Source organism: Vicia villosa, linkage group LG6 (genome assembly GCF_029867415.1).
Source record: "Vicia villosa cultivar HV-30 ecotype Madison, WI linkage group LG6, Vvil1.0, whole genome shotgun sequence".
Classification (NCBI taxonomy): domain Eukaryota; kingdom Viridiplantae; phylum Streptophyta; class Magnoliopsida; order Fabales; family Fabaceae; genus Vicia; species Vicia villosa.
Genome location: NC_081185.1, coordinates 96281469 through 96305815, shown reverse-complemented (window position 1 = coordinate 96305815; position 24347 = coordinate 96281469). Strand labels below are relative to the sequence as shown.

Below are 24347 nucleotides of genomic sequence, written 5' to 3'. Positions count from 1 at the left end.
GAAAGAAGATTTCAACGATGGGGAATGGATTATAGGAGGTGATTTTAATGCTATAAAGGTGAGGGAAGAGAGGAAAGGTAGAGGAGTCATATCCAATGTTAATGATGTTATTGAATTTGCGGAATTTATAGAAAAAAGCTTGTTGGTGGATGTTCCTTGCAAGTGAAAAAAATTCACTTGGTATAGCGGCGATGGCAAATCGATGAGTAGATTAGATAGATTTCTCGTGTCGGAGAAAGTGTTGAATGATTGGGGGGTGATTGGGAAAATGGTGGGAGAGAGAGATATTTCCTACCATTGTCCCATATGGTTATAAGTTGACAACTATGATTGGGGGCCTAAACCATTCAAATTCAATAATGAGTGGTTTTCTCATGATTCTTTTCTTTCTTTTGTGGAGAATGTGTGGAAAAGCTTCAAAGTGGAAGGTAGAGGGGATTTCGTTTTGAAACAAAAACTTTTCCTTCTTAAAGGGCGTCTTAAATGGTGGAATAAGGAGGTTTTTGGAAGAATTGACTTGGAAATTAAAGACGAGGTGAGAGAGATTAATTGCGGGGATGTTTTGTTGGAATCGGAGGGAGATGATTTCAACTCGGACACTTTGTTTAGAAGGAAGGAAGCAACGAGCCGTTTTTGGATGAAATTGAGAATTAAAGAGAATATGTTAGTGCAAAAAGCCAATTTGAAGTGGTTAAGGGAAGGAGATTCTAATAGTGGTTACTTTCACAAAGTCATGAAGGAGAAAAGAAGACACAATCATATAGGGCCCATTAACACTTTGGATGGGAGGTTGGATAAGGTGGAGGACATTAAAGATTACATGGCTAATCATTTCTCAAAAAAAATTGAAGAGGAGGAAGGGATGGCGTCGTATTTGGAAGGAATTAATTTTGATCGTATTAGTGAGGAGGATAAGGTTTGGTTTGAAAGACCTTTTCAAGAAGAGGAGATTAATGAAGCTTTAAAGAGTTGCGGGAGTACTAAAAGTCTGGGTCCGAATAGATTTTCCTTTCTTTTTATTAAAAGATGTTGGTCTTTCTTGAAAGAAGATTTCTTGAGATATTTTGATCACTTTTTCGAAGGAATAGAATTGTCGAAGGCGGTTACTTCTTCTTTTTTGTCGTTGATACCGAAGTCCGTGAATCCGCTTTCTTTGGACAATTATAGACCGATTTGTTTGGTGGGGTGTATGTACAAATTCATGGCGAAAATGTTGGCGGGGAGATTGAAATTGGTGTTGAATTCTTTAGTTTCGCCGAACCAAAGCGCTTTTGTTCCGGGTAGGCAATTGCTCGATGGGGTTTTGGTGGCTAATGAAGTGGTGGATTTTGCTAACAAAGAAGGTAAACCTTGTCTCCTTTTTAAAGTTGATTTTGAAAAGGCTTATGACAAAGTTTCTTGGAACTTCTTGAAGCACTTATTTTTGAATATGGGCTTTGGTGGAAAATGGAGGAATTGGATGGAGTTGTTGGTTTTTAAAAGTGACATGTCGGTGGTGGTAAACGGGAGCCCCACTAGAGAGTTCATGGTGAAGAGGGGGTTGAGACAAGGTGATACTTTATCGCCTTTTCTTTTTGTCATGGTGGCGGAAGCGCTTACGAGATTGGTTCGGAAATCCATAGAGATTGGAGAGTATGAGAACTTCGTGATTAATCAGATGTGTAGTGTGGATATTCTCCAATTTGCGGATGATACCTTATTAATAGGGGAAGGATCGTGGAAACACATTAAGGCGGTTAAGATTGTGTTGAGAGCCTTTGAGCTAGTTTCGGGTCTTGGAATTAATTTTCACAAGAGTAAATTGATCGGGATCAATGTTTCGTCAAACTTTTTGGAAGCGGCTTCTTTGTATCTATCTTGAAAATTAGAAATTAGTAATTTCTATTTTCTCAGTATACCAATCGGATTCAATCCAAGGAGGGAGTGCACTTGGAATCCGCTTTTGGAAAAGATGAAGCTTCGTTTGATGGGGTGGAAAAACCGGTTTTTGAATCTTGGAGGAAGAATAACGCTTTTGAAGTCTATTTTGAGTTCTCTAGCTATATTCACCATGTCCTTTTACAAGATGCCGGCTAAAGTGGTGAGTGATTTTACAAAATTGCAAAGTAATTTCTTATGGGGAGGGGTGAACGAGAATCGAAAAATTCATTGGGTTAGTTGGAAGGGTGTGACATTGCTTTATTCTAAAGGAGGTTTAAATATTAAGGATTTCAACGATTTTAATTTTGCTCTTTTAAATAAGTGGAGATGGAGAATTGCTAATGGGGGGGGGGGGGGGCATTGTGGTTGGATGTTTTGAAGGCGCGTTATGGTGATTTAAGTATGCAACTTTTTGGTGGTGGGGTTCTTTACAATAACTCTTCCTCTTCTTTTTGGTGGCGCGACATGCTAAAGGTTGGTAATTCTTATACTTTTCTTAAAGATCCGTTTGTTGAGTGTTGTAGTTTCAAAGTGGGCAATGGATTTAACACTCCGTTTTGGGAGGTTTGTTGGCTTAATGATGTATGTTTGTCGGAGGTTTTCCCGGAACTTTTTGCTATTTCTTTGTTGAAAAAGGTTTCTGTAGCGGTTATGAGAGGGTGGAGTGATGGTATTTGGAAATGGGGGGATTTGGGTATTTCGGAGGAAGAGGCGGTTGAGGTGGGTTTATTTTCTAAGTTATTAGATTTACGGAATCTCTTGGATTCTTTTGAGGGGTGTAATATGGAGAAGGATTTCGTGAGTTGGAAAGTTGAGACGAATAAGTGTTTTACGGTATCATCTTGCTATAGTCGGTATGCTTCCCGGCGTATTCCTTTTGGTCCTAGCAATAGGAATGACGAAGTATTGGAAAAGTTATGGAAGATGGAGGTACCTTTCAAAATCAAGGCCTTTGCTTGGAGACTTTTTGTGAATAGGCTTCCAACCAAAGATCTCTTGAAAGTTAGAGGTATTGCTTTACCTGCTTCTAATTTATTATGTGTTTTTTGTGGGATACATTTGGAAGATAGAGACCATATTTTCATCAAATGTAATGTAATTAAACTTGTTTGGAAAGATATTGGTGAGTGGGTGGATTATTCGGGTTGGAAGGAGGAAGATTGCATTCCGCTTTTTATGGAATGGTTTGCCATGAGTCGTATGAAAAGAATTAAAGTAGGCAAATTGGGGGTGTTATGGTTGGCCACTTGTTGGATTATTTGGTTGACAAGAAATGGATTTTGCTTTAAAAATGAGGTGTGGAATGTTAATGATATTATGTGGAAAATCAAGACTTTGGTGTGGAGACGGTCTTCCTTAGGAGATATTACTTATTCCAATTGTAACTTTTACGATTTTTGTAAAGACCCGGTGTCTTTTTTATCGTGATTGTAATTGGTTTGTAATATTGTTTTTTGTCGGACTTGTTCCGGATTTGTGTATCAAGGTTGGAGAACCCTTAGTTCTCCCTTTAATATAATTCTTGCTTACACAAAAATAATAATAATAATAATAATAATAATAATAATAATAATAATAATAATAATAATAATAATAATAAATACTTTAAAAATAGATAATTTCTCAATCCATTTCAAGGATCTACTACGCAAAATTTTAATTTTGCACTCTGCTTCCGTAGATGCACATCCGGAAGCATCTTTATCTTACAAAAAATTTGTCTCCTTCTGTAAATGCATCTACGGAAGCGTTTAAAACATAGTATAGCACAATTAAATTCACCTTATTTTCAGTTCAACGATATTTCCGTAGATGCATCTACAAACATGGTGAAAACAGAGTCTTCCGTAGATGCACCGGCGGAACAATCTGCTATTTTTTGAAATCATGTTCATTTCACTCCAAAACTCAAATTTTATTACAAAAATGTAAAATTAAAGTAATGCATTTTAGAGACAAAAGTAGGTAGACTAATAAAAATACATCGTATAAATAATGTCGGTCATAATGTCGAATACATCATCAAAATAACATACAAAAATGAAATAGAAATAGATCATCAAAATCACTACTGTGTATGCCAGACATTATCTTGCGCATCTCCTCTGCCTCTGCGTCCACCACGCCCTCTACTGACTCTAACCCTAGCGTCAACTGCCCCACCAGTCCTGACACGATATCTACGGTACAGAAATGCATCCTCTGTCAGCCTAATCATAACATCCAGCACACGAATCTGCTCAAACCCCTCACGGAATAAACCATCTACAATGACTCCCCGGCCCGTGTCAGCTATCTCACGATACCGAGGAAGAACATCCTGAATGTGCTCCAACTCAGCCTGATGCGTCCGCATAATCTCCTCGTGGGCTAGTCTGGGCGGATCTCCATCTGCAACGGGAAGCATGTACGAGTGTGACACTCTGTAGTACCAGGTGATGTACCCCTCGGCACAGCTCTAGTCGTGCTCTGCTATCGTCGCCCGAGCCTCCTCAGGAACCATGTGATGCTCCCAGTCTACAAAGACCTTATCTAACTGCCGACGGGTCATGGTAATAGGAGCATAAACAGTAGGGTCGTGAGGTATTATCTGTGCGTAGCCAAACTGACGCATGACGCGCTCTAGAGATAACGTATAATAATGGTCGAGCAAGCGGCCAACCATCGAGAATATATTGATATCTCATCAAACAAAACCGTCTCATGATGCTCATCATAACAGTCATAACGTATGTCCTCCGCAACCATGCGATCAAGTGCGCGCCTGTAAGGATTCGACACCTGGTTCCCTCTCCAGGGGGTTGAATGCACTGGCACGCGACATGAGCTCAGCGTAGGCAGGAACCTCTCCCCGACCAATAATATCTAGAAAATGTTTTAGTATCCAACCTTGAAAAAAACTATCAGAAATATATAATAAGTAGAAGGGTATAAGATTGTTACCACTAAAAGAGTACAACTGCCTGAAACTGTCTTTTCCTTCCACAGGCATCCTTCTTCAAGTCTGTAGTAGTTGTACGCCAGTACAGCCGCTCCCCAGTTGTACTCATGGATACATGTTGTATCTGATAAGTACGTCAGGTAGACGACGTCTGTGTACGATGAGATCGTGTCCACAAAGAGCTGAGTGCCTATCAAATATAGGAATTAACATCTCAGCACCCGCTCTCTGTGTATATCCTCATCCACCTCGTCACCAGCAGCTGAATGTGCCGCAAGGAGCTCCTCATCATACCTCCGCTGCAAGAAGCTAAACCTGGCGTGGGCCCCATGGTTCCTCTCCACCTCATCAAACGCCTCATCAGGATCAGCCCCTAGCTCATTAATCAGCATCTCCTGAGCTTCCTCCTTCGTCATCCTACCGTGACCAAGGAGGGTACCCCTGATAGGTAGATGCAGGAGACATGCCACATCATCAAGAGTGATGGCAATCTCACAGTGAGGTAGATGAAATGAGGAAGTCTCTGGATGCCATCTCTCCCTAAATGCCGCCAGTATCCTGTTATGTATCGTCCCGTAGCCGAGCTGACAGAGGTCCCTCAAGCCAGATGCTGATAGTACCTCATGGAACCACGACTCGTCAGGCTACGCGAGATCCCTAATTTTTCGTGCATGGTTGTAGATTCTCTAGGGATCCCTCTCCTGAAATTTTTAAAAAATAAAAAACGGTTATTAATAAGCAAGGTCAGGAATTGAAGAAAATAACTTAATAAGTAATTACCAAAGAAAACTTATATCTCCCTCCCAAATACGCCTGACTGCATGATCTGTATACCTAGTCAAAGAGATGCATCTACATGGCCCCCGAGTACCAAATAGGCTCCGGCACCAGCTGGTCCTTGTGCAGCTCCAGAGGTGGCACCGAAGATCCTGCAGCATCCTTCAGTGGCACAGGCACAGACGTAGAAGAGGTTCCCCGATGACGTCTGCGGGGGTGGCATCTGAGAGGAACCCTCAACATCAACATCATCTCGAGTCCTCCGTAGTGTAATAGTATATGGAGAAGGCCCGACTGTAGCGTGTGTAATGGATGGGGAAGGCCCGACTGGAGCGGGTGTATTAGATGGAGAAGGCCCGACTGGAGCGGGTGCATCAGGTGCATTTGCTGCAACGACAGCTCCATCAGTGACCTGGGATACTACACGCATTCATTCACGCCGCACAAATGCGTGCAGTGCAGTTCTTCCATGTATATCCCTATTTGAGCCGTGGGCCATAATGTATGTATGCATTGTGATACAAATAACTTCGATATAGAAACTGTGTATTTATAAATAAACAAGAAAAGAAAAACAAAAATTTACTCTTCCGTAGATGCATCTACGGAAGTACCTTTGTTTAAAAAAAAACTATAAATCTTCCGTAGATGCATCTACGGAATGCCATAACGTTCATCTCTTTCGTAGATGCATCTACAGAAGGCACTGAAGCTCTGAAACGCAACAATGACATAATTCCACTGTTCCAGCCACTAAAAAACTCCATTTTTGTGGCTTAATCATACGTTTTAAACATCAAAAATATCTATAAACTATATTTCTAAGTCTATCCAATCATTTCTACACCTAAATATTAAATTCTAATTCGATTTTACATATACTCTAAAATAACTCAAAAATTAAAAAATTTACCGATTAAATAGAGCTTTGAACTTGATGGAATGTGTTGATACTTGATGTTGACAATGTCGACCAAATCCGGGAGAAAGAAATTAGAAGTTTGATATTTGGGGTTGAGAGAGTTTGAGTGTTTGAAATGTGAAGAATGAGGGAGTGGAAAGGTCTGGCGCGAGTTATAACGTCAAATGCTTCCGTAGATGCATCCACGGATTCTTCAGTATTTACATCTACGAAATAAAACAACATTAAGTAAAAAAAGGATTGCTTCCGAAGATGCATCTATGAAAGCTGGAGGGCATTTTTGTCAATTCGGTGATGCGTGAGAGATGCATGAGGTGAGATGAGAAGTTGTCTAAAAATATATGTATAAACTTTTTTTATTTTTTACTTTAATTAAGGGGTACCAATATAAAATTGTGTGTTAACCAACTTCATAACTTTATTAACCAAATTTATTTTACTACTAAAAATTATTTTTAGGGTTAATCACCATTTTGTCTCCTGTTATATAGGGTGAATTCCAAAAACAACCCTGTAAAAAAACACAGATACCATCTCTGCCATTTATAAATTATTGTGTTTTTCCCTGCTGGATTTGGTCAACAAAAATAATGATGTAGCGCTGTTATGTTATGTTAGCTTTTTTATTTTTATTTTTTATTTTTTTTATGACATGGATTATCTACGTTGATTTTTAAATTTAATTGTTAATTCTTTTACCATAATGACACATGTTGCATTTTTATTTGATAACAATTCATACTTTAAAAAAGTTCAATAATCTGAAATTTGGTATGCCAACCAAGTTCCCTTTCACTAGGCCAATTGTTCCTTTTATTTTTTACACTAGGATAAACTTAACATAAACATCTTACTAAACTGGATTATTATAAACTTAATATATCTTACTTAATTTATTTCCACTAGGATAAACTTACTTAATTTATTTACATTAACTAACATATTTATTTATTTATTTATTAAGTATTATATTAATAATTATATTAACTAATATTAAAAGTATTAAAAAATAACACTAACTAACAAATTTATTTATTTATTAAATATTATATTAATAATTATATTAACTAATATTAAAAGTTTTAAAAAAATTATAATATTGTAAAAAACATTAATCTTAAAAAAAAGAGTAAAGGAATTAACGTCTTATTACTGAATACATAAAAAATATTATTTTAAAATAAATATTAAAATATATAAATGGTATAATATATTTCAGTTTAATATAATAAATATTAAATAACCAATCGTTAGTTGGTCCAGTGGTGATTAACGCTGGACTTGGTAGGGAGAACCATGGTTCGATCCCCTGCAACTGCGATCGGGAGGGGGATGGAATCACTTGATGCCAGAACTCGCCCCTGAATCAGACTAAACCGGTGGTATAAAGCCAAAAAAAATTTACTTTCAATTTATTCAATATAATAAATTATTCAGTTTTTTATATCATATATTTATTCAAATATTTAAATATTTACTTTTAGTTTATTAAATATTATATATATTAAATACTTTAATATTTCAGTTTATTAAAATATATACTTATGTTCAATATTTTATTAAATAATAGTATATTAAAATATTATATTTACATTCAATATTAAATATAATATTTATGTTCAATATTTAAATACAATATTTTATGCTTTAAAATATATATTAACATGAATTAATAGTATATTAAAATATTATATTATTTAATATATTTTTAGTAATATATTTCAGTTTAAATAATAAATTAATTTTAAAAATTAAAATAAATATATGAAATGTGGTTGAATAATACTCATGTAAAATTAAAACTAAATAGTAGTTATGTAATACTATATAGATTTTGATGTAAACTAATAAACAAAGAAAATAATCTATGGTAAACTTATGGGAAAAGAGGAAAACAATCTACAGCACATTGACATTGAAGCCATGAGAAAAGGCCCCCAATTAAATATGCTACAAAGAGAATCCTTGATTAAACATGCTACTGAGTAGGAAATTAAAAAGGCCATGGATGACATTAGTGATCTCAAATCTCCAGGTATAGATGGATTTGGTCCTAAAGCTTGCTGGCACATTATCAAGAATGATGTTATTGCTGCAGTTAGGGAATTTTTTGATACAGGGCATATTTACAAGGCTTTCAATAGTACAATGGTGACCCCATCCCAAAGAGTGATAGCCCTAAAGGTGTTAAGGATTTTAGACCCATAGCTGGCTGCACCATTTTTTATAAGATTGTTTCCAGAATTATGACTAATAGGCTTGGTAGGATCTTACCTAGCATTGTGAATAACTGCCAGGCAGCCTTCATTCCCGGGTAGAACATTCACAATCATATTCTCTTGGCTTATGAATTGTTGAAAGGTTATGGTAGGAAAGGAGTGGCTCCAAGGGTGATGATGCAACTAGATTTACAAAAGGCCCATGACATGGTAAATTGGAGGGCCATGGAGATTATTCTGCAGGAGGTGGGGATTCCTAGGAAGTTCATAGATTGGATCATGGCTAGTGTGACTACAGTATCATACAAGTTTAATGTGAATGACAATTGACTGACTTTATGCAAGCAAAGAGAGGTATCAGACAGAGAGATCTATTATCACCCCTGCTATTTGTGATCATTATGGAGTATATGCATAGAACAATGCAAAAGATGCAGCTTGATACTAATTTCAAACACCATGCCCAATATGATAAGCTAAAGTTGATTAATTTGATTTTTGATGATGATGTGCTCCTTTTCTGTAGAGGGGATCCCATCTCTGTGGAGAAGATGCATAATGCTTTCAAAGCTTTCACTGATTCCACTAGTCTGGTTACCAATCCCACCAAAAGCACAATTAATGTTTTGTGGAGGAGTTGATATGCATATGCAGCAGAGACTTCACACCATTACTAGTTTCAAGGAAGGTGTTTTCCCTGTGAAATACCTTGGAGTGCCTCTTACCCACAAGAGGCTAAATATTCAGCACTACCTTCCATTAATTGTTAAAATTGTGGCTCGTATACATCACTGTACTAGTAAATTGCTGACATATGCAGGTAGAGTCCAGCTTGTGAAAAGTATTATAGCTGCCATTGCTCAGTATTGGATCGGCTTTTTCCTCTTCCAAAATTTATTCTTAAGAAGACTAATAGTATATGTATGAGCTTTATTTGGACAGGGACTGATCATAGCAGGAAAAGTCTCGTGGCTTGGGATACTGTGTGCAGGCGCTATGCTCATGGGGGATTACAGGTTATCAATCTTCAGGTGTAGAACAAAGTGTTGATGCTTAAGTGTTTATGGAATTTATGTAGATTGACTGAGAATCTTTGGGTCCAATGGATGCACAATTACTACTTTAACAAATCTGATGTCATGAATTATGAGATAAAGAATAGCAACAGTTGGATATCCAAGAATATTTTGAGTCAAAGAGGTCTTATTCCCGAGCTGCAACAAAAATGGGTTGAATCCATTCAAAAGCAGAACTTTAAGGTGAGTACTTTCTACAATTGCTTGATTGATGATGGGAATCGAGTAACCTGGAGAAACATCATAAGGAATAATAAAGCTAGGCCTCGTGCTATAATATGTCTTGGGCTGGCTTGTCACAAACGGCTGGCAACAAAGGTTAGAATGGCCAGATTAGGTTTTCTTCAAACTCAAGAGAGAAGTGTCATACCCCAAATTTGTCCTACCCCTAACTTATTTTAGCTGGCTTAGACTTCTCATTTCATAATCTCATGTACATACCTCCCATTAGGTCATATAACACATCATGCATCATTAACGAATAAGGCACTTGGGGCATTGGATCAATGGCCATAGAAAGATCTAGGGTTTCACAGTGATTAAGGTTTCTACACTATGCAAATTTGTTCAACTGAGGTCTTTCTGGTCTACTCTGTGTGCTTGGGATTATCAGATGGATCTAGGAGCAGGGTCTTAAGATCATCAGGGTTTTTTGCTCAGCATTTGGGTTATGTTCATCAATTAAGGAGTGGACCAAGTTATCACTTGGGCTGCAAGTCACTTACTTGGACTTATATGCAAGAATTGGATTTTCTATGTTATTTGGGCGGATCGTTTCAACTTTGAAAGCTAGATGATAAAGCATTGATTTTTGTAAAAGTCAACTAGGAACAGTTGACTTTTTGACCAAAATCCAAATTAAACCTTGAAGGTTTTCATCTTATTTCATAATTCATTCAAAATTTAGCATGGAGCTCAAATGAGTGAAGAGTCGGAATTCAAGTCCTACAAATGAAGAAGATTCTTTTCATACACAAAATCATTGAACTACATGAATGGTGTTCAAGAAAAGTCATTACAAGTTACATTCAGAATCCAAGGCGTTTGAAATACTTTACATGTGAAAATTACAACAAAAAAGAGAACATAATCAAAGCCTATAGTTATTTCTCTTGAGATGCCCCATGCGATCAATGTCCACTCAGCATGCTGCCTTGTTAAAAACTGAACCAAAAACCAACCTGCAAAATCACCACATTCAGAAAACCTTCCAGTCAAACAAATCACCACACCACAATGCAAATTCCAAATATATACAAACTGTTCCAAAACTACTTCATACCAAATCTGACAAAACATACCCTGCAATCGTTAACAAATAGCCTGCATATCATACAAAACACCATCAAATCCTGCATGACAGTAAACTCACTCAACCATAACTTTTCCTAACTTCTAACTAAGCCTTTTCATAACAAAATCCAAGTAGGAGAAGCTGCATCAGTGGGTTGAGAGAAGAAAGCAAAACAGTATGCAACAACTAACAATTTACCTTCACCTACTTCAACATCAACCTTCAAGTTCAATTCAGTTCTCAATTTTAATTACCCTGCATTTTCACCATACAATTCAAACATATCAAGAAACCTCACCAAAAATCCACACAAGCTATACAAAATTCAGAACCTCACACTTCAAACTCAGCCCATTTAGTGTAACAGAAAAACAGTTTTTTGTGTAACTAACTTCACACCACTTCCTAACCATTTTGTAACAGAATTGAACATCCCTAACTAACTAGCCAACTAATAACTATCTTCCATCTAACAGTTTTAACAACCTTATAACCTATAACAACTAACTTTCAGCAGACTTTTGTTTTAACCTCTACACTACTAACAGAAACAAAACTAACCAAAACAGAAATAACAACCTTCTAACTGAATTGAACTCCCTATAACAGAATCCGAACCTAAGTAACTACCTCCCAAACCTCACTCCAAACCTAACTCACCCGAGCCTACACTCTATATAATCACCCAGTCCCTCCATAATTCAAACTTCACGCATTAATCTCCTCCACTGAAACACACAATCTTCTTCACTTCACTCATCTCCACACTTTCACTCTCCCATCTTCATCTTCATCTCTTCACTCTCCACCATCATCGATCCATCACCATAGCAAATCATAACCGAATTCTCATCTTCATCGACCCTTCAATCTTCAATCCCTTCATCGATACATCTTCGACTCACCTTCAAGAATTATCTGCATCCAACGTTCTTCATCATCATCACTGCTCAGCATATCATCACCTTCACAACGCTACAACAAACGACAACAACGGCATCATACCGAGTTCACGATTCACGTAAAATTAAACAGAAGAAGAAGAAGGAATCGAAAGAAGAAAAGAAGAGAGTAAAACACGAACAAGGACTCGAAGTTACCTGAATCAACATCTCCTTTCAACTGCGTTTATTTCGCGATTCAAGCACTTACAAAGAACACGGAGCTGGTTCTTCTGCGATTGGTCTCCAATTCAGGTTCCTTTTGATTGCTTTCCTAACAAATCCGGGTATATGCCTGAATATTGAGGATTGCGACGTGATTTATGCCTCAAATCGCTTAATATTCGTTCGAATACTCGACCGTTAGAAGTTAGGGTTCATCTTCCCCCTTTTCGGATCCGGACATATGAGACTCCCGTTCAAGAAATTATGGGAGATTCAGGTTCAGGGCGCAATTTCAGGTTGAGTTTATGTTTAGGTGTTGTTGATTGAAAGGGTGGAGACGGTGGCTCACGGCGGGGAAGGCCATCGGCGCCGTTTCTTTGAGAAGATGAGAAAGAGAGAGTCTGAGGGAATGAGAAAGATGAATGGTCACATAAACTTCAACCCTAATTTCCCCTTTCTTTTCATTTAATTAGCTTAGTATTAATTAGAGTTGATTAGGATTAATTAGGTTTAACTAGACTAATTCTGAAAATAAAATCTGGATCAACAAAACGCACTGGGCCGAATTTCTATCTCACCCCCCCTTTGGCCCATGTTGTTCTCTTCTCTTTATCTGAAAACATAATTGGACCAAGGCATAATTGTCATGGGCCACGAATTGCTAATGCATACCCCCCTGAGGCCCACGTACGTTCCCTATCTTTTTTTTCCTGGCTCACAAAAACAACTTTGGGCTAACTGTATGTGGGCCCGCGCCCTAATTCTCAGCACACACCTGAATCCAATTTGCACCTCCCTAATCACATGTTTTTACTATTGTTAGAATTTAGTTTTTGATATAGTTTTTTTTTTCTTTTTTCTTAGTAATAAAGATAAAACATAGTAGATTTTAGAATTAATTTTAGTCTTAGAATTTTCTCATAAAAACCTCATTAAAAAAATACTAGTTTAGGCTTAGTAGCATTTAGGTTTTTACTACAATTTAGGCTTGAATTAGAATTCCCTTAACATTAAAAAACTCATAAAAATAGTAATATTTTTAGGTTAATTTTGTATTAATGCTTCATCTTCTCTTTTATTCTTTTGTGTCATTTCCAAGTTTTTGGTATAATTGTTGTGTGATTTGTTGCTAGCTTTTAGCCACATTTTAGGCCTTCTTTGTTAATATCATTAGTATGCTCCTTTTAGGATTCCATTACCATGTTAACTTTAGATTAGACTACCTTGTACATAAAACATTAGAATTTAGACTAGAATAACTCTAGGCTTAGAAATTAGGCTAGTCCCCCTCTTTCATTCTTTTTCTTTTTCAACATTAAAACACTTAATAACTATCAAAATAAAATCCCTCTAAAAAATACAAAGAAAATACTTAAAAAAACTTTAATAAAAAAGTGAAAATCATTAAAAAGGGAATGGAAGCTTGAATCTCCCTTGCTTAAGGGAATCATTCGAGTGCTTGGATCTCCCTTGCTTAAGGGAACCATTCGAGCGTAAGTTCCCAACTTCTAAAAAACACAAACCAAAGAGTAACTCGAGTTTCCCTTGCTTAAGGGATTTCCTCAAAACACTCAAAGTCTCTCTCATCTCTCCTTTCTTAAGGGCATTGTTATCTCCACTCTATTGCATCCTAGGTCGATCCCTTATGCAAGAGCGCGAGCGTTAACTCCGCCCAACTAAAAAACACAAAAACAAACAAAAACTATGGAGCCGAACTACGGCGCTCTGATTCTTGAAAAGGATACGTAGGCATCAAGTCGCGGGGCTTGAACGAGCACACTTGTAAATATTTCCTTCTTTTCCCCGTATTTCTTTTGCATGCATTCACATATAGGTAGACATAGTACACACCCTTTAGATAGAAACAAACATAGGTGGATACCATCGAGTACGATGGGCGCGAGGGGTGCTAATACATTCCCCTTGCGTAACCGACTCCCGTATCTTGATTCTCTGGTCGTAAGACCCTGTTCCTTCCTTTGTTAGGTTTTCTGATATTCCTTTCCCTTATGGGATAAATATATTAGTGGCGACTCTGTTCTTTTTTCGCGAGCGTGCGACAAGAAGGTGTAGTATGTGTAAGATAGATGAAGAAGACATTGAACATCTTTTTTCAGTGCCCTATTACAAGAACCATTTGGACCAGCATTCTAGCTTGGCTTGAGATAAAGCACCAACCTCAGAATCGGGATACTGAGTTGCTTTGGTTAACGACAGCCACTAATAAGAAAGGGTGGAGAATTGATTTGCTTAAAATGGTAATAGCAGAAACAATATATGGTATATGGATTATGAAAAACCAAATATGTTTTGATGGTATAGGTAGCACATATTGTATAAGGAATAGCATAAAAGACATTATAGTGTATAGGGGTTGGCAGTATAATAAGATTCGCAAACATCTTGCCAAGTTAATGTTATAGGTTTTGCTAGCTTTGGATGGTTTGGTTGGATCTTCTTAGATCACCCTATTTTGTAATGGTTTTTTGAATTAATATATTCTTTTCTTTGATTCATAAAAATAAACAAAGAAAACAAATAGCCTAATGGTAAGGGTTTTTATTATTAAGGAAATGGTCATGGGTTGAACACCCATTGTTGGCAAAATTTTAAAATTTTTAAACTTTCACAATTTCCAAATTTAAGAAAATAAAAAAGAAAGCCACGATTAAATAAATAAAGAAAGAAAAAAAAGTCCACATGACATGTGCATTCTCATGTAACCTTTATTTTTAATATCTAAACATTTATTAACTAACTTCCTATATAACTTTATTAACCAATATTTTTCTTTATATTAAACAACTTTGTTTTACTACTAAAAATTATTTTGGCTTAATAGCAACTTTGGTCCCCCTATTTTACCTTTTTTTGAATTTTGATCCCCCCATTTTAAAAAACTGGATTTTAGTCCCTTTTTTATGTTTTGTTTTGGATTTTAGTCCTCCATCAAATTTGGGACCATTTTTTAGTGAGGTGGCACTGTCTTTGATGACGTGTCAGCTATTATTCATACATAAATTTTACTAGGTCATTATTACTGTTATTTTTTTATGTTTAACTTAAATTAAATATATTTTATTATATATAATAAAATAATAACTTTAAAACTATAACCTAACGTTTATTTTGCAGAGAAGTGTTCTTCCCCAAATATAATCTAGAGATGTGTTCTTCCCCAAATGTGACCTAATTCGATTCCATTATTCTTCTACACATATTCATCTCTTTTCTCCAATAATGTCAGAGTCACGATTCTCTTATGCTTCAACAACTTTGTCCAGTTCAAGAAGAAGAGTGAATAGGTGTTGGTGTGACCTTGAGTCACCATTGATGACTTCTTGGAGTTATGCGAATCCGGGAAGGAGGTTTTATGGCTGTGGAAATTTCAGGGTGATGAGGAAAAAAGGATGTAATCATTTTGAATGGTTTGATGAAGAAATGAGCAATCGTGCAAAGGATGTGATTAGATCTTTGAAAGATAAGAATGATGAACTTGTGAATTTAATGAGTGACACAAGGAAAAATGATGAGCTTTTGAAGATGAAGACAAAAAATGAAGAGTTGTTGAAGAAGATGAAATTCATGGGTTATTTTCTGGGTTTGGTACTTGTGTTTGTAATGTTAGTTGTCTTTGCACTAGTTGTATTAAACTGATGAGTGTACTTGTGTTTGTATTATTAGTTGTGTTAGTGATGAATGTAATTGTGCTCTGTAATCTTTTTTCCAGATTAATGAAAGTTGGATTAAGTTATTAATTAAGTTATTAATTTGGCTGAACTTATTTGTTGCAGTACCTCTTGTTATTTGTTGCAGTACCTTGAAATTATAGCCTTTAGTTATTTAGTTCCATAGCAGTATATAGAAAATGAAATATATTTGTTCTCTGTGAATCTAACAAGCCAAGGCTATTGGAAGTATACCTGTGAAATATATCCGTAACCTTTTATCTTTCCTATGCAGATCCGTAACCTTCTAAAGAATAAGGAAAAAAACTAAGAAATGCTATTGCAAGTATTTATATAGAATAGCTATTATGAATCTTTAACAGTATTTGTATAGAATAAATATTGCAAGTTTAAGGAAAAAAGCTAAGAAATGCTTGGTGTCTATCATGGATCTTTAACTTGGGCAAAGATAAATTTCATGTTACAGTATATAGAAACTTGGCCAAATCATAATGCTACCTTAATATTACTTTGCAAATTCATTAAGTAGCAAATTCATTAAGTGGCCAAATCAGTCGTGTCTTAGAGAGAAACTTGGCACATACCAGTATATAGAAAATAACCATTACAGAATGGTACAAAACATGACCATTAAACATGACCACTACATAACAGTGTGCCAGTCACAAAAGCATAACTTGTCGCAAAACAGGCCACACCAGAATAATACAGACCCAAAATATAACAGTGTGCCAAAACAAAACCTAAACTAAATAGCATAACTTAAAATCTATTCTTGGGTTGGATTTGGCGCTTGCGATCCTCCGTCTATAACTGTTTGTGCAGCCCCTTTGTTTCCATTTTTTGTCTTTTTGTTTCCACCCTTAGGAATTGCTCTCTCTGCAACTCTCTTACCTTTACACGTTCGCTTGTTATGTCCAAAACTCCCACATTTCTTGCACTTGACAGTTTGATGACTTCTAGGTAATATGTTTCTATTTCTCGACTCATCATTTGACTTGTTACGATTCTTCTTTGGCCTACCAATAGATCTTCTCATGACGGGAGGGTTGATTGGTTGAGTAACATTTGTCGGCCATAGTTGTGGACCATTGGTTGGTATAATGATATGGCTATAAGTAGCCATCACCGTAGACCTCCTATACACAAACAAAACGATGAATTCGTAAGTTAACATAATATGTCGATAACATGACAACATTGTGTTCCGGTTAAAATGAGAAGGTGATACCTGTAGAATGATGAAACATAATCTTTGGGGTCCTTTTTGTTAAACCAAATGCACGCGATAGCATGACAACACGGTATTCCGGTTAAATCCCACCTCCTACAAGCACATGTCTTCTGCAGCAAGTTTACTATATATGTCTCAACACTGTTTGAAACCCCAAATATAGCAAAGTCATCACCCGAATGCCAAGTTGCACTCCACCGTTCTGCTTCCCGCTTTGTTTTTTCTAGTACTTTTTGAATATTAGGACTTATAGCACTTGTGTACCTGGATAACTTCTCCTTTTGAGTAGAAATTCTCATTGTTATGTAATGTTTAATTCCTTCAAGCAATGTGATTATTGGCTTGTCTCTATATTCCAATATTGCTCGGTTAAAAGCCTCGCACATATTATTGACTTGTAAATCGCACAGTGAGTCTGTCTTGAAATGCGATCTACTCCAACATGCAGGAGGTACATCCATCATGTCTTTCGAAGCCTTGGCATTAAGATCTTTCATTTGATTCATTACTCTTTCCCATGCCGGTCTTGTTGTGGCTCTAGCCGCCCTCCATAACACTTCTTTCATATGAATTCCAGGATACTTCTTCCTCCAATTGCCATATAAGTGTTTAACACATACTCTATGCTCAACATGTTGGCTTGTTTCCAGAATTGCTGGGACCAGACCCTGGAATAACATAACAAAGACATATTAATAACATACATATTGCAACTATACATAGTGCAGAATTGAACATAAGCATTGTAACTATATTGCAACTATACATAATGTAGAATTGAACATAAGCATTGTATTTATATACTGCAGAATTGTATGTATTTATCTTTCTCTAATATACTGCAAAATTGTAAATATGCAGAATTGAACATAAGCATTGTAACTATATTGCAACTATACATAGTGCAGAATTGTAAATATGCAGAATTGCAGAATTATACCTTTTGTTGGTCTGATATGAACCCATAAGCATTTTGTTGAATGGATTGTAAGTCTTCGAGTAATAACTTAAGAAACCATTGCCATGAATCCTTTGTTTCAGCTTCCACAACTGCATAAGCTATTGGTATCATCTTGTTATTTCCATCCTTACCAACGGCACTTACCAACTGACCTCTGAAGTCCCCTTTCAGAAAGCATGCATCCAAACCAATTAGAGGCATGCAAGTGGTTGCAAAAGCTGACTTGCATGCTTCTAAGCATACATATATTCTTTCAAACACGGGACCGCTAGTTGAATCATCGCAATGAATTATAACTGTGGAGTTTGGATTTGACTTCAACAATTCCTCAGCATAACTTATAAGATGGATAAATTGTTCACGACCAGCTCCTTGAATTAACTCTATTGCTTTTTTCTTGGCTCTATATGCTTGATCTACTGACAACTTCACCCCCCACTTTTCCATTGCTTCTGCAATCAGCCCTTTAGTCTTCATTTCAGGAGTGTGTCTTAATGTATTCACAAATTTTTGAGCTAACCAAACGGTCGTCACTTGTCTATTCCTTGGTGTCCGATGACAACTATGTCGATTAGTGAAGCTAACAAGTTGCCAAAATTGGTTGGTTGTCCTAAGGCTAAACCTAATATAAAAGGGACAACCTTCCATACATTTTACAACCACTCTCTTCTTGTCATTTTTCTTGATCACAACATTCTTATTGCACTCCATTGCTTACTCTTTTACGGCATCTTTAATTTGCATCTTATCCTTGAACATCATCCCAATTTCAAACTTTGTACTTTGTTTAAAAGCTGGAAACCTTTCCATTCCATCTTCAACATCACTTCCAAGTGGTGTATGAAGGTCATCTGAATCACCACATTCAGTATCAGAATTAACTTCCAAGGGTTTCTCTGTTGAAGTGTTGGGGAGAACTATGGTCCAATCAACACCAACATCATGACCTAAGTTCAACTCATCATCCTCACTTCCCTCATCATCCTCATCATCCTCATCACCCTCGTGCTCCTCATTACTCATGTTATAATCAGGATCTGTTTCACTATCTTCACTATTGACACCTTCAACATTTTCATCTTCACCATTTGCTTCTTCAACATTTTCATCTTCACCATTTGCATCTTCAACATTTTCATCTTCACCATTTTCTTCTTCAAGATTTTCATCTTCACCATTTGCATCATCAAACCTAACATCCTCAATATTAACTTTTTCGACTTTGTGTTCAACATAAATGTCAATCAATTTATATCCTCTAATATCTTCCATGAACCTTAATACATCTTTGTCATCATTCAAAGGCCGAAGTCCTCGAGAAAAAGCAAACTTAGGATTCCAGTACCACAAACACCGTATATTACAATATCCTTCATTTTTTATCATCTTTTCAATCTCCATATACGACATTAAGTCCACGTCCCAGTCCCAATTCATTTCACTTGCAATCCCTCCAACATACAACTTCATTGGATGTTGCACCAAACGTCCCCTATGATGTATTCTAAGTCTTACAGTTTGTGTTTCACTTGGCCAACACAAAAATAAATACACACCACTATAAACAACAAGAAAGTAACAACAAGAATAACTGTGTTGTGTTGGGACTGAATATTGGGAGCAAAACAAGCAACAACAAGAAGTGTATACCAAATGTAATTCCCAAAAATAAATCTCAAATGTAAATCCCAGTCTTAAATCTAAACATAAATACCAAATGTAATTCCCAAACATAAATCTCAAATGTAAATCCCAAACATAAACCTAAACGTAAATCCCAAATGTAATTCCCAAACGTAAATCTCAAACGTAAACCTAAATGTATACGCAATATCGGTACGAGAAGTGTGCATACCTCAAAACATAGGTTGGGTTTGCCATGGTGATGACGATGAACAAAGATTGTTAATAAATTTGGGTTGGGATGGCGATGACGACGACTTAGGTTCCGTCTTCCTGGGTTTGCATCTTCGTGTGTATCAAAAGGGTGGAACTGTGTGTCTCTTGATGTTCTTATAAGTGTTATGATATTTTAATAATGTAAATGAAATAATAATAAATATAATGAAATAATAATAATTTTAATAACACAACTAAATTTTATCTAATTTAAAATGAGTTTTCTGACGTGGAAATCAATATTTATGACTAATAACTGACACGTCATCAAAGACAGCGCCACCTCACTAAAAAATGGTCCCAAATTTGATGGAGGACTAAAATCCAAAACAAAACATAAAAAAGGGACTAAAATCCAGGTTTTTAAAATGGGGGGATCAAAATTCAAAAAAAGGTAAAATAGGGGGACCAAAGTTGCTAAGCCAATTATTTTTTAATATTTAGATGTTTATTAACTAACTTCATCAATTTAATAACTAATTTTTAAGTTTTCATTAATTAACCAACTTTGTTTTACTACTAAATTATTTTTTAATATTTGAGCGTTTATTAACCAACTTCATCACTTCATTAACTATTTTTTTATAATTTATTAATCAACTTTATTTTCCCACTAAAAGTTAATGTTCACGTGCACGTCACTATTCACGGTCACTATTCAAATCACTGTTAATAATTTTTTTTTATTAAAAAATATTATTCATGTTATAAATTTAGTAAACAATACAAGTATTTGGTCTAAAGAATGTTACATAGAAAAAGATAGTCATACGCAGCAACAGATTTGCCTTTTTTATTTTTAGTTAAAATTTAGGGTGTACTACATTTTATATTCTCATTAACTCACAAATTAAAATAATATTAAGAGTCATTATATAGTCATTTAAATAATTTGATATACGAACAGTAAAAAAAAGGCAGATTCTTTTTTTGAGAATTTTACTTTCCTTGTCATTGAAGTAAAGTGCTTATGCATAGTCTAGATATGAGATTTAAACTTTAGTTGCGAAGAAGGTACGGATAAATCTCAATTAAAGTGGAGGCGTATAACTTTTTTTGAAGAATATTTACTTATCGTGTTCATAAGGTAAAGGTATGAATGAACATATGAATAAAATAAGGTAAAGATAAGCGAATCGTTCATTATTTATATACTCACTTTGCAAGACCATATTTCATATTTCATTGGGCCACATCGGAGAAGAAGACTTGGAGATTTCAAGACAATCTTCTAAAGACAGTAATAGAACATATAGTGGATTTACCAGAAAGACCAACTCATCTTCTTGATCTTCAGCGTAAAATCATCCTCGCCGGTAATGAAGTTAACGAGAAACAAAGTACAGAATTTTCAGAAATAAATCTTAGATCAAGCGGGACACGACAGCCAACAGACGTAGATTATTCGGAGGGTTGGTTTGCTGCGGAACTGACTCTTCCTCAGATTGTTGTGGACAATGATACGGCTTCTTATTTCCTGAATCTCATAGCCTATGAGATGTGTCCAGATTTTAAGAATATGTTCATTCCTGAATTTCATGCACTCGCTCATTGACCATGCTGAAGATGTGAAGAAATTGAGATCAGAAGGTATTTTGGTGAGTTCACTTGGGAGTGACGAGGAAGTTGCTGATCTTTTCAACATCATAAGTACTGACTTGGTATATAACCCAAAAAGATGTAAGATTTTGGTTAGTGCAGGGTTATCAGTATTATTTCAGCAATCCTTGGGCAATCACTGGTTTCCTTGCTGCGTTCACTGCACTTGCTCTCACTTGCGTTCAAACATGGTTTTCCATTTTTCCACGCTAGCTACCTCATAAACATTGTTAAGAGTCCCACATCGGATAATATATGGCCTAAACATGTCGTGATAAGTGGGAGCAATCCTCACCCTACAAGTCAGTTTTGTAGGATTCAGTTAGGCCCAATCACATTTGGCCCAACCACATTTCTTAATATGGTATCCGCTCCAGTTGTCTAGTCCTGGAGTCCGGAACATGTCCGATTTTGTATATTGTGGTTATTGAACCAACTATTCACATATACATTTAACTAACTATAGCTTTTGACTGTTAGTTGCAATATTTTGGGCATACGGAACACAATACCTTATACTGTGATAATTTTAAGGATTAAGGTGATTTTACTAATTACCATACAACTTTTACAAATTTCCTTTATTAAATAATAATTTTTGGGACCTCAATCTTATAGTTTCATTAGGATCAATGTAAGGACAAACAACTAAACATGAGATGTTCATAGAGCTCAATAGGTTTAATGCACTTTTTCTTAGCACCTCAGTAAACATGAATTATAAAACAAATGCAAAACATTTTACTTTCTATTCGGCAAAACCAAACTTTCAACATAACTAGCGGGATACCCGTGCGTTCGCACGGGTACTGATGTGATTCTCCCGCTTTTATTCTCAAAATATAAATAAGAAAAATGAAAATTATTTTATCAAAGTAGTTTGTTATTTTTAGAAAAAAGACATATTTTTAAAATAAAAATAAAATTATTTTACATCAATAATTTTGCATATATTGACTTAATAAAAATTATTGCATTTTAAATTAAAAAGAATTTTATAATAAAAATATTAAATATATAAATAATTAAAAAATAAAACATTTTTCTCGTGTTTGGATTCATACAATATTTTAAGTATATTTATTTTTATTTTCTTTATTTGTACAAAAAATATAATAATTCATGCTTTTACACGGATTTTGGTTTGGTTACCCGTGCGTTTACATGGTACAGGTGTGTTACCCGTGCGTTCACTCGATTTTGGCTTGATTACCGTTCACGTGAAATTTGGCCTGACTACCTGTGCATTCACATGGTACTGGTGTGTTACACGTGCGTTCGCACGGATACTGGTGTGGTACACACACTTTTGTTTTCAAAATGTAATTAAATAATAAGAAAAATAAAATGGAAAAAACAAAAAATTGTCTAACCAAAATAGTTTATTATTTTTAAAAGAGATAACAATTTGGCTTCAATACTTTCTTCGTTATATAAAAAAAATTAATCAACAATATAAGAATTTTAAAATGTAATAAAAATGTAAATAAAAATAAAAATTGTTTTACCAAAAAAATTAATTATTACACACTTTTGTTTTCAAAATGTAATAAAATAATAAAAAAATAAAATGAAAGAAAGACAAGATTGTCTACCGAAAATAGTTTATTATTTTTAAAAGAAATAATAAATTAGTTTCAATATTTTCTTCCGTATATAAAAAAATTTTAGAATTTTAAAAATAAAGACATTTTTTTAAAAGAAAAAAAAGCTTGTTTTTATATCAATAATATGTATTTTAACTTTTCATATATTATCTTAAAAAAAATTTGTATCTTAACTTAAAAATAATTTCAAATAAAAATATTAGATACATAAATAATTAAAAAACAACACATTTTTTTGTGTTTCGATTAATACATTAGTTTTATTTTTATTTTCTTTAGTTGTATAAAAAATATAATAACTCGTGCGTTTGCACAAATTTTTATATAGTTTTTCGTGTTTCGATTAATACATTAGTTTTATTTTTATTTTTTTTAGTTGTATAAAAAATATAATAACTCGTGCGTTTGCACAAATTTTTATATAGTTATTAGTTGCGTTCACACGGTACTGGTGTGTTATCCATGCGTTCGTACGGGCACACTTTTTTAAATAAATTAATTTAATTACAATAGCAATTTGAACAAAATCAATTTATTTATAAGTAAATTATTTGTGGACTGTATTTCTATTATTTAATACAGGACACTACAATATCCTAAAGTTTAATTGGATGTGTACTTATTAGTAGAACTTTGCAACTTTTCTAGCCATACTTTGCAAATTAGTAGTTCTAGCCAAATACTTGAAAATAATAATTAGAGAGCTTTTGACGTGATTTTGTCAAGCGTGATGATAATCCAAACATATACTAAAGATTCAATTCACATGCGTTGTCAACAATATTGGCTAGTGTCTAATTAACAAATTGTCTCTTACAACCAAGATTTTCAAGATATGACTAAAAAAAAAATACTTTAATAGGAAAATTAACCAAACATGCAATTGAAATACAGATTTTATAGCAAAACAATTGACTGACATAATAAATAATATTTGAATATACATTAAGACAATTGTAAAAAAAAAAATATGTATGACTATATTTGGTTAAATATTATTATATCATTGCTGGCTATAAAAAGGCCCCTGCTGAAATAACAATTCAAGAGTTTTTTCTGTCTTGACAGTCTTGTGGCATGGATGGATCAAGAGAATTGCTCCA

General features: G+C 35.0%; 3 protein-coding genes across 3 annotated transcripts; 1 reads left to right on the top strand and 2 right to left on the bottom strand.

Moving 5' to 3' along the window:
- Positions 1–2322: 2322 nt before the first annotated feature.
- LOC131614179 (uncharacterized) lies at positions 2323–3348 on the top strand. Its single transcript, XM_058885802.1, has one exon. It carries the CDS (start codon positions 2323–2325, stop codon positions 3346–3348), a length of 1026 nt encoding a protein of 341 aa, XP_058741785.1.
- Positions 3349–16713: 13365 nt separating this feature from the next.
- On the bottom strand, positions 16714–18850 carry LOC131614177 (uncharacterized). The gene is made up of 3 exons (XM_058885801.1): positions 18119–18850; positions 17176–17846; positions 16714–17083 (listed from the first exon to the last, which is right to left on the bottom strand). The coding sequence occupies exons 1-3, from the start codon at positions 18848–18850 to the stop codon at positions 16714–16716; spliced, it is 1773 nt and encodes a 590-aa protein (XP_058741784.1).
- Positions 18851–18853: 3 nt separating this feature from the next.
- Positions 18854–19609, bottom strand: LOC131614176 (protein bfr2-like). The gene has a single exon (XM_058885800.1). It carries the CDS (start codon positions 19607–19609, stop codon positions 18854–18856), a length of 756 nt encoding a protein of 251 aa, XP_058741783.1.
- Positions 19610–24347: the final 4738 nt, after the last annotated feature.

Excerpts from the sequence above, each read along its gene's own strand:
- LOC131614179 (XM_058885802.1), top strand. The coding sequence starts at position 2,323 with ATGCAACTTTTTGGTGGTGGGGTTCTTTACAATAACTCTTCCTCTTCT.
- LOC131614176 (XM_058885800.1), bottom strand. The coding sequence starts at position 19,609 with ATGAAGTTGTATGTTGGAGGGATTGCAAGTGAAATGAATTGGGACTGG.
- LOC131614177 (XM_058885801.1), bottom strand. The coding sequence starts at position 18,850 with ATGGAGTGCAATAAGAATGTTGTGATCAAGAAAAATGACAAGAAGAGA. Across the intron at positions 17,847-18,118 it reads TCATATCAGACCAACAAAAG|GGTCTGGTCCCAGCAATTCT; the intron begins GTATAATTCTGC and ends ATGTTATTCCAG. Across the intron at positions 17,084-17,175 it reads TATGTTTCATCATTCTACAG|GAGGTCTACGGTGATGGCTA; the intron begins GTATCACCTTCT and ends GTTTGTGTATAG.